The sequence below is a fragment of the Ostrea edulis genome, chromosome 9 (genome assembly GCF_947568905.1).
Source record: "Ostrea edulis chromosome 9, xbOstEdul1.1, whole genome shotgun sequence".
NCBI classification, from domain to species: Eukaryota; Metazoa; Mollusca; class Bivalvia; order Ostreida; family Ostreidae; genus Ostrea; species Ostrea edulis.
In genome coordinates this window covers 31,778,348-31,789,882 of record NC_079172.1, presented here as the reverse complement: position 1 = coordinate 31,789,882, position 11,535 = coordinate 31,778,348, and the positions used below count along the sequence as shown (strand labels likewise).

General features: G+C 36.0%; 1 protein-coding gene across 1 annotated transcript; it reads left to right on the top strand.

The window, feature by feature from the left end:
* Positions 1-1,919: 1,919 nt before the first annotated feature.
* On the top strand, positions 1,920-10,622 carry LOC130050346 (uncharacterized). Its single transcript, XM_056150214.1, has 4 exons — positions 1,920-2,923; positions 7,656-7,788; positions 8,070-8,140; positions 10,036-10,622. The coding sequence occupies exons 1-4, from the start codon at positions 2,863-2,865 to the stop codon at positions 10,179-10,181; spliced, it is 411 nt and encodes a 136-aa protein (XP_056006189.1). The 5' UTR covers positions 1,920-2,862; the 3' UTR covers positions 10,182-10,622.
* Positions 10,623-11,535: the final 913 nt, after the last annotated feature.

The window sequence follows — 11,535 nt, the reverse complement described above, 5'->3', positions numbered from 1 at the left end:
CACCTCCCACCTTATTAAAAACTATATGGACCCCCCCCCCTCTCTCTCTCTCTCTCTCTCTCTCTCTCTCTCTCTCTCTCTCTCCTAGGATGCTGTGAATACAGTGCGAGGACACTAATAATTTTAAGTAAGATTTTTAAAAGATATATTTCAAAGTAGTTCATTGAATGAAAAATCCTTGTTCTATAGCCATAATTGTTTACCTGCCATTCTATACAGGAAGTAATTCTCAATCTGGTCATGTGTTAAGTTTGGCATTGAAGTGCTGCGCTCCTGTCTAAGTTGTTCAAAGCCCGTCGTAGGCCAGAAAACTTTTAAGGGCCCCGGAATGATGGCATCCCCTGTAAAATTCTTGTTCCTGTCATACAATTCAAGCCTGCAATATCCATGCAATATACCGTGTTACCAGAGGAACCTGAAGTATGGATAGCGTGTGTAGATCGTATATACATACACCCTGACCCCCCCCCCCCCCCTCCAACCCTTTTTTCTAGACCCAATAAAAAATATAGAACCAGCAATCTATCAAAATTATGTGATTTCCCCACCAATCACCCTAAAAAGGGGGTCTGTACAAAATACCCAAACACGCTATCCATACTTCAGGTGCCTGTGCGTGTTATCCGTTACAATGTAGGCCTACTTGTTATGTATAGCCTAGTATACATGTACGTTTACAGTCTAAATGATGTCGATATTGAAACTATTCTTTTATTACTTCTGGTTTACAAAACACAGAAGGATAGATGGTACGTACTTTTGTAGTTCTGTCGCCTAGACCTCTTCCAGCCCGGATTCCCACGGGATGGAATTTTTTCCATGATGAATGATAAAAGGAATTCGAATTTATATTTCATCATTTACATTTCCAACTTTGATAGTGTTTACCAATTGAAATGATACCCATTTCCTCGAGAATGTGAGCAATATGCGTATGAATCTTGATAAATATAGTACGACTACGATATGTGAAAAGTTGGGCATTTGCGACAGAAATGAAAATAACTTGTAAATATATGAAAGGTGAATTTCATATCTGTAAATACACGAGAGCGTGAACAGCAACGTGCATGTCAGCTCCATATACACGAGAGCGTGAACAGCAACGCTACATACCAGCTCCATATACACGAGAGCGTGAACAGCAACGTGCATGCTAGCTCCATATACACGAGAGTGTGAACAGCAACGCTGCATGCCAGCTCCACATACACGAGAGCGTGAACAGCAACGCTGCATGCCAGCTCCATATACACGAGAGCGTGAACAGCAACGCTACATACCAGCTCCATATACACGAGAGCGTGAACAGTAACGTGCATGCCAGCTCCACATACACGAGAGCGTGAACAGCAACGCTACATACCAGCTCCATATACACGAGAGCGTGAACAGCAACGCTACATGCCAGCTCCATATACACGAAAGCGTGAACAGCAACGTGCATGCCAGCTCCATATACACGAGAGCGTGAACAGCAACGCTGCATGCCAGCTCCATATACATGAGAGCGTGAACAGCAACGTGCATGTCAGCTCCATATACACGAGAGCGTGAACAGCAACATGCATGCCAGCTCCATTTTCTATAAGGACTGAGAAGTAAAACGTATGCTGGTGTAAAGCGTCGAAGTTCATCCCCTCATGTATTTTCAAAAATGAAATTTATTTCTAAAGGTATTCAATGCATATCGGTCATATTTCATATCTATATTAATTGGAAGGTGTGAGTTTTGTAATCATGGCATCATTTTAAAGGGTTTATCAAATAGATATAATCCATTATAGAAAAAAATTTACGAAATTATGTTTACTGCTTGATTTATTTCACCTAGTTTTTTTTCTTCTTTTTTTACAAAGAAATTGCATTTCTATACAAATCACAAATCTCTTGGTAAAAAGTTACATAAACTTTCTCTATAAATATATGGAAAATAAATAAAGGCAGTGGAGATAAGAAAGTAAGAATTATAAAATGAAATAAGAAGTTAAAATAAGAAGTTGGATTACTTACCCGAATAAAATCTTGTTGACAAATTGCGGAAGTTAGCTCTTGCGCTTTTGAGCACAATTCCGTAGGGTGCTAAAACTAAGCATTTACTTCTTAAATACTCATCTATTTCTGAACCCTATTTGTGTTAATTCAAATTTTGAAAGTCTTTGGCAGGGACCATATTTTGTGGTGGAAGGATTGATTAATCAAAAATTCCTAAATCTACATGATATTACAGGTTATGTTTCAACCGATATATCTTCTATATTTTTATACCCCTATACATGTATTGCAGTTTTATAATTTATTAAACAAGTAGCTGAGACTTGGAACTACTTCAAATGTTATAATTTATTAATTTAGAAAAATTATTTTCATCAATGGTAGATAACTCTTTCAAACAAGTCCCAGGTCCTACGAGGTCGGCTTCTAATCCTTTACTTATCGTATGAATTATTTCAATTCCATCCTAATAACAATGGAATTTTTTTCTTGTTTTAAATCATTAAAAATTGTCCAATCTCCTATCGTTAAATTTTATACATCTACTACCTTAAATATACAGTACATGCAGTATATGCATTTGCAAAATTAACGTTCATTCAAAACTCTGTTTATTCAACACTATTTCGTGTGAATATAAACATAGTACTTTGTACCTTTTGCATCATGTCGACCCTGAAATTTGTTTGCTGTTTTTCATATTACATTAGTCACTTCAGTCGTCGTGTTAAAACGCAGGTACTTCGTCATAACATTTCTACGACACACCTGAATTTCTTGACGTTTAGATCATTGCGCAATAAAAAAAATTCCATACAAATTTAAACCAGAGGTGGCTACGGTGACAAAAACCACAAGATATCAAAGATGGAGGTCTACAAATCGATAGTGCCTGTTCTGCTAGTTTTCCTTGTCTGTGTTACTAACGGTAAGAGTGCTATACTAACTATTGTAGGAACATTATATGTATATAAAGTAAATAAAATTTTAAAACAAATTTAAAAACAATTTTGCTTGGGAATATATATATATATATATATATATATATATATATATATAATGAATTAGTTTGGTTGTAATCAGTACAAATTTCAAATTATAAGGGACTTGTAAATTTGATGTTCAAAAGTTGAAAATATATTAACCATCTCTTGAAATTTCCCACTCAGTTTGGAAAAAGTGCTTGTTTGCAACAAGTGAAAGGTTGTTTTTTTTGTTTTTTGTTTTTTTTTAAATAATTGTTTTTAATCAAATGCTTGAAATTTTTGTGGTTTTTTTATGCAGATATACAATTTAGATACGTATTACTGCATTAAAAACAGTTGTCTTTAACTTTCTTCGATATCTGCCCTGTCAGCAAATCTAGGATCGGTACACATGGACGGTGTACTAAAGTAGGTAGCGGGGGCTAATGGCCCTGGAGTATACATTCCATAGAAAAAACAGATAGAAAGGAGAAAAATCAACACATATATCTAGAATAATGGTAACATAATTATCTATCTTTAGAATAATGGTTACATAATTCTGAAAATATGCTTAAATTTTGATGTGTACATGTATATGTACATTTTGATATGTCTAGAGTCGGCGTGCATGAATGTCTTCACCGTTATACACTCGGTGTAGGCGGTTTACATCCTATAATCACGTGTGATATGGTGTCAACATGTTTTAGTGTAGTTTATTCAATATGAACGTTCAGCCGCTGAGTAGATCTCCACAGAGGAATTAACGACTTTAATGCATTTTTTTTTTATTTTTTTTTACAAAAGTGTATTTTAGTGCATTTGTAAATATCTACCTGTATATGCAAAAATATAGAATTTGTTGATTTTTATTTATCAATTTATTTTTTTATCGCCGAACTTGTTTTTTATGATTGTATTAAATATCAATCGTTTTCATTTATTCTTTAAAATATAGTTTAGTCTCTTGTCAACGAATACACACATTACACTGGACTTATCCTTTTAGATACTTTACAGCTAACAAAATAAGGAGACAAAATTCTGTAAATTTTTTTCGGCCTTATTGAATTGCTCTGTGCGTTTACGAACAAATGCCCAGTACACCTTTGTACCTGGTTACGGAAAGGTGTGCACTTTGCGGTCGGTGTAAATGATGTTCCTACCATTACAACACAGCACAAGATTATTCGGGTGGGTTTATTTTTTATTTTTTTTTTATCATTATTATTTATTTTTATTTGGGGGGAGGGGTCTAGATTTAAAGGGGCATTAACTGTGAAAGTGATGGCAACCATGTTTTCCCCTCAAAATGTCTCAATGGCATAGGAATATAGATCTATATCAATGACTAATAAAAACATTTATTTTATCCAAAAACAAAAGAAACCTAATAAACGCTCGTTAGATAATCGCTTTTAGTGTAAAGAAATATGTAAGGAAGAACCATTGTCTTGCAAGACAATAATTAATTAATCACCAAAATCACGTATTAATGTGCCTAATTTGAGGTGAAAGGGGAATTGAAATCATTAGATACTGGTGTTATTACTGAAATAAATAATGTAGAGCAATTTTCATTGAATTCAATTTTTGGAGCCAAAATGACAGCTAATGCCCCTTATTCGAATACCATGTTTTCTTTTTAGATTTTTTCTTGTATTTATTTTTGGGGGATGGGTTGACATTGACAAGTCCTCTATGTTCTTTAAATACATCTTGTACGTGCATTAAAATGCGTACATGTATATCAGATAAGGATAAAAAAAAAAAAAAGGTTGTTTTCTTCAAACTTGCAATCCTTTAAGAATAATAAAAGATCTTTAAATACTTTTAAAATGAAATAACTATGCGTAAATCGTACAAGCGCATGAGAAAGGGAATACCCCCGCCTATTTATCCGGATCTGACTTGTGTTTTAAAAGTCACGTTATCGCCGCTAGCCAACGGTGACGCTCCAAGGTTCTCTCTGTTCAACACCGTAGAGCGTCGCCACCCTTGGCTAGCGAGGATGTAATATCACGTTCCTAGCTGTGTCTGAATTATATTCGGGACTTTCATAAAATTGTGTTTGCTTATTTTATACTCTGCACTCTTTATAAACCAGGGATAGGTAGGTGTATGCTTTATAGTTTCTTTAGCGAAATATCCTTCAAATTTTTGCCCAAATTGGAGAAATTCAGAATTTTAACGGTGCCCTTCCTGTAAACTGTGAATATGACATTTGTTAAAACTGATACTCGTTTTGAGATAACCATAATCTGTTTCATTGATAATGATCTACATTGTCCATAATGACTTAGGGACCATATAATGATCCTTATTTTACGTACCTTCTTTCAAAGAAGCAAACATTTGAAGAATTGTTTTTATCTTTTTATTTTTTAGCACATCATAGACAGGGGTTCCTTTTCGAATCGATTTTTATTAATTGAAGAAGTGAACTAAACCTATCAGTTCCTCGTTTCAAACTTTTAGTCTGGATGCAACATCATAAAAAGTAACCATAAACAAGATAAATATTTCCCCGTGTTAAATATTTTTCTTGTGGCAGACACACATACTTTACTACCTGACACTGTGTATTTTATTGTGATTTATTGCGTTCATTGCTTTCCTTTTATTTCCGTTTTGCAGTTTGATAAAATCTCTGCATTTGTTTAACTTTCTGTGTGCCATCTTCTTTCTTTGACCCCCTCCCCCTTCCTCCCTTTATTTCCGTTTTGTAGTTTGATAAAATCTGCATTTGTTTAACTTTCTGTGTGCCGTCTTCTTTCCTTGCCCCCCCCCCCCCCCCCCCCCTTCCTCCCTTTATTTCTCTTCGTTTTCCTCCACTGTTGTTAAACGTTACAATTCTTCAATGCACTGAACATAATGATACAAATCCTGACTGACATTATGACTGATGAGTGCACCGAAGAAGGCGGTGTTTATTCAGCCACCGAATCACCGAGAGTACGGGGTTACGGAATAAGATACAGGTCCTTCCCTTTGGATCCGCGCATGGCAATCAAAAGTAACATACTATAAATCTCGCTGTTTCCACCAAACACAATCTTCCTTTTTAGAATTCAGTTTAAGCGCCGTCCATTTGTACATTCCTTTGTATGTTAATTGTGATTCGTGTGTTCGTTTTGCGGATCGTTAGTTTTAATTCAAAAAAGACAGTTTCGTTTGCAAATGACATTATTTTTAGGTTAATTTTAGCTCCCCTGAGCTATAAGTTGAAGTGAACTTTTCTGATCACCTGTTGCCCAATCTCTCTGTGTCTGTCCGTCCGTCTGTAAACTTTTCCTTCCCAAATTACTAGACTAATTTCAACCAAACCTACCATAGCTAGAGCATTCTTGTGTACAGGGGGTTTACAATTCTTCAAACGAAGGGTTACGTCCTTTCCAGAGCGTTGTTTGGTTATTTGTTTTACCTCCCGTCGAGATTTTTTTCACTCATATTGAGATGTCACCAGTTGTAGGCGAAGTACCACAAATTAAGACTGATGCTTAGCGCTCTGGGCCGTAGAATTGAGGGTTCTCAGAACCTTTAAAGTCTTTAACGTGTCAACGCCTGCCGCGACACGGGACATCCGTTTTTAATGTCATATCCGAAAGACCCGTGATTCTGATTTCTAAATGTCGAGCGTTTGGCGAAGGAGCAATCAATACAGGGGGGTCTATGTTTACGTCTTAAGTTTGACGTAGTCATGATACGAACGAGGCTCGAACTTACAACCCCTCGGTTACAAAGCGAACCCTCTACCGACCAGATCATTTCCAAAGGGAGAGGATAAAAAATGGTGAAACTAATGTCGTATCTTTATAAACCTTGTTCTAAAAAATAGGGTGGGGTCAATTTAGGTGGATCACTACACCAAAAGTTTATTTGAGAACTCGTTAAAGCATCTCATATAGAGTATGGTTACATCATCGAAAGAGTGATGCAAGTTTAATGTGATTTTTTCTTTCTTTATATTTTAAAAGATGTTTGTTTACAAATAAAATATTTTATTATATAGTTCAAATTTTGATGTGATTTGGTGCTAAATTATGTCACGGATCGCGGTGTTAAGTCCACACACGCCCCTTCAAAGAAACACCCATGGGTAACCGAGGATGGAAATAATCAATGAGATGACGAGCGAGGACAAAAATTGTCTTTTAAGTGTCATGTCACTAAACGTGCGCTATCTACGTTATCGGGTTCTTTCATTTAAACTCTTTTCTTTTATAAAATCGTTATAAATACGTTGTGGGCATGGTATCAGGATTGATTTATGAATTGTTTGAATAGTGAACAATTCTATAGTTATAATGCATGCACACTCTAATAATGTCCGTGAAAATCACGGAGAAGGGAATACTTCATTCTCGGACCTTTCCGACAAGCGGAAAAATTCTCGAGCCTTTCCGGCAAGCGGAAAAAAAACTTTACCTCAATTGTATTATAGTAATCCCCCCTCCCCATTTTTCTTTTTTTTCTTTTTTACAACTGTATAAAATCATTTATTGTCATTTTCCCAAGTAAATATTTGCTAGTAATGATGTTATATACCCAGAGTAAACGTAAATGAAATGTTAACTATCCCATTTTGTACAAATTTCGTACTTCCGGGGAACGTAAAACATTCGAGGCGCCTTTCCCGAGCTTGCCGGAAGGACCCAAAGATTTGCTATTGAATTGTTTCTTCTCTTTCAGCGCTGAACCCGGATGGAACATGTGACAGTGACAGTGACTGCCCTCTCTCTTTCTACCACTGCTGTTCCGGAACTATCTGGTGTTGTCCTTCCGGGTACATCTGTACCGGATCATCAACCTGCCTAAGTATCGGGTATGAATACAAGAAATAAATATCAGGTCCGTAGGATTAGGAGTAAGTCCGCCCTCGTTGAAAGTTTTTTCCTTCACATATAATTTTTTTTTTAAATTGTAGGAATATTGTTTTGAATGCATACCCCCCCCCCCCAATTTTGAAATTGAAAATCTGTGTAAATTTAAATGCTCCTCCTTCCCTACCTCATTTTGAATTTGGATTTCTACGAACCTGAATCTAGACCTGAGTGAATTTACCAGAATTCATCTTTTCATACTGAATGATGTCTTTCATTTCAGAGTTATCGTCGGTCCCATCGTCGGCCTGGTCGTCCTCATCGTTTGTGTCGTTGTTTGCTGTGCGTGTTATAGTAAGTAGAATTTTAGGCTTCAGTCAGTAAAACCTTTTAGAGTGAAATGGACAGGTCCCTTGTTCGATACATTAACAAAAAATGACTCCAACTTATTTAAACATAGGAGTTTCGCAGAATAGTACATGTGTATTTCAAAGACGCACATTTCATTCATTAAAGACGTTAATTTTCACAATTGAATGCACAAAAGGTTTGTTACAAAGGCATATAATTCGGTCAATCTGGGGTTTTCCTGCTCCGTGTGCGTCTGTCGATTATCTGTCGATTATCTGATGGCTATAGGTCAGTTTTCATGGTATCGATGTGGTCTCATTGTTTAAAAATCATAGATTTAACTACCTGTCTAGATAATGGTCTTAAACAGGCATCTCAACCTTCGTAAGAACTTCGCTAGCGACGATGACATAAATACAGCTTGTGGAAATGGAGAATTGTTTGGGAGTAGTGGAATTGAGTTGTACACTTTGTGCCGTTGCGCTTTCTCAGAACAATGATATGATATATCTTTTATTCACCAATCAAGGGACCTCATGATCAGGGGGCATATACAATTTTAACAATTAAACATTATAACTACATGATACAATATACACATGTGTACCAAACAGCGATTTTAAACAATTTACAGTAAGCATCAATTCAATTGCACCTAAAGCATTTCACAATGCGACTAAATATTTAGTCCGAACATATATTTTGGATATTATATACGTTTACAAGATTTCTGTAAATTGAGAGTTGACAGAAGTATAGTGCGAGTAGTGCACGGAACTCTGGGTAGAGCATAGCCCTATCGCTGTAACAGAACACGCCATCGCGCGCGCTGGTACGGAACAGGGAAAAGAGTACCAATTCATTTCCTATAGACCTCAGTGTTAACCTTTGGCCCTCTCACTAATTGACTATATCGATTTTAAATAAATGACCGCAAACATTTCAAAGTTCATTCCAAGTGTTGATAAAAAATGACAAAAAATATATAGGGTCCCGTGCCTTTTATAGGCCATATTTGTACTTTTTTTTTACAACACATAGCAATCTGCAGTAAATTACACACTTCATTTTAAGTACACCCCTACCATGGTAATTTCCTCAGTCATTTCTCGATTTTGTGCGATAATTTTTCATCCTGACAATTAATTTGAACCTCTATAATATTTCTTTCAATTCCAAATAATTTCACTCTTAATATTAGCCAATCACGCAACACCTAGACATTTATACCTCCGCTCAATCTTGGGGTAAACTGAGTCTGGGTTACGCATACGGGGGTTTGGTACTCTCATTCCAACAGGTCGTTGTGCAGTTACAGAACACACCCTCGTGCTGGAATTCGGTGCGCTGTTACAAAACACGTCGTCGCGCTAAATTGCTGAACACATCGTCGCGCTTACACAGTTCTACACATCGCATCCTCGTGCAGCCACAACTTTGAACAAGCACCGTCGCGTTGTTACTACATTGTAGAGTTGTACTAGCCAAGAAAAAGAGTGTTCTGTGACTGCGACGGTGTGTTGAGTTCACGCAATGACGCGTTGTGTAAAATGGTGTTCGCACCACGGCATTTTCTCTGACAGTACAATGACGCTTTGTATGAAGTTAAGTTAGCGCGAAGGTGTGTTATTTAACAACGTGTTATAATGACCATGTCGGGACGCCAAAATTTGCGGCATAATATAGCCTTCTAGTAAAGCTATCATGAATATTCATAAATGCACCAGAATTCTTACGCTGTGTATCCGTCATATCATATCTAGAATCACGTGCATGAATTTCATCTTATTTTTAAAACACATTGTTCAGACACTAGAAAAATATACTTGACACATTACCCGTTGTTTATATATGGCGTTATTAGATTGCTTAAGTTCTGAAAATTTTATTTCCATCAGAAAAGAAACAACAGACACAAGGTGTGGTAATGAGTCCCCAGACAACAACTCAACCTGGGTATGGACAACCGGCAGCTTACGGACAACCGCAAGGTTACGGACAACCGGCCGCTTACGGACAGCCAGATCTATCTGCAAAACAATAGGAATATGGACGGTCATTGACAACAATATCTATTGATATGAACAATCTTTTTGTTATTTATTATATATTGTTCTAAACCTTGATGTTTTTATATGAAGGACAGAGCAAATTTTACTCCGTCAGTTAACTAGCGTGTATATTATATATGTAACAAATGTGCAAAATAATTTTGACAAGTGTGTGTGTGTGTGTGTGTGTGTGTGTGTGTGTGTGTGTGTGTGAAAGGTACATATTTAGATGATCAAAATGAAAAAGGTATCTCAATGTTGCCGGAGAACATTCTATCAAACAGAATGGTGACTACTAGTATTTCTTTGTTTATTTTTATTGTGTGGTTTGTTTTTTTTTTTTGTAGTTTTTTTTTTTTTTTTAAATTTTTACATTTTATGAACTATGTAGTATTTTGATTTGTATTTTCATAATAAAAAGTTTAGAAACCAAACTAGAAGGAGAAAAAAGCTTTTCTGTTCACTGCAGCATCTCGCGGAATGGAAGAATAAACAAAGGTGTAGCAGATAAGAAGATTTCGTGCTGACAGATCATTAGTGCATCATACAGTTACAGTAAAACACGCTTATAACGAATTCATGCTTATTGCGAAGTTATATTTATTCCCTTATGACAGGAAAATAGCGAGAGAGAAAAGTCATGGGATATGACGAGCTGTTTTTCGCTGGAGGTTCTCTATAACCGTGTTTTACTGCATTCTCACAAAATATTGACATTATGTGTTGCCAGTAATTTTTTTTTTATTTTCATGTAATAAATGAATATATATATATAAGTCATTGTAACTTTAAATGAGATTGTTCAAATTCTTGTACCAACAGCTTGTTTGTCAGTAGTCTGCCTCGATTTAAAAACAAACCATACGCAGAACAAGCTCTAGCGTATCGAATCAGTTGAGAGATATAAACACCATATGCAGGTGATAATGGAATATTGCTACATAAATATGGGAAGTTGACGGTGGGAAAGCTGAAATCATCCCTTCTGTCATAAAGTCGAGTTGTTCATTTACCGTTAATATCTACTTTCAATAAAATATATAAGTATGAAGCAGAAGTGGACGAATATGTGGTGTCTTTTATTTCGAGTTCATAGGGATATATTGAATCAACATATGAATGAAAATTATTATTTCTTAATTGATAAAATGTCATCGGTATATCTAAATGTCGAATTGAAAAGTCATATCTTTTGATGTTGTTGATTTGAGAAAAAAAATTGCGATTTTAAGATTACTAAAAGTTCTTTAAACAGTGCGACATTTAACTCTGGACACGACAAAAGTCCGGAGTTTCGCCAACCCTTTTATTAAGGATACAAATAAACCCTTTACAAAAAAAGATGGG

Excerpts from the sequence above, each read along its gene's own strand:
- LOC130050346 (XM_056150214.1), top strand. The coding sequence starts at position 2,863 with ATGGAGGTCTACAAATCGATAGTGCCTGTTCTGCTAGTTTTCCTTGTC. Across the intron at positions 2,924-7,655 it reads CCTTGTCTGTGTTACTAACG|CGCTGAACCCGGATGGAACA; the intron begins GTAAGAGTGCTA and ends CTTCTCTTTCAG. Across the intron at positions 8,141-10,035 it reads TGTTTGCTGTGCGTGTTATA|AAAAGAAACAACAGACACAA; the intron begins GTAAGTAGAATT and ends TATTTCCATCAG.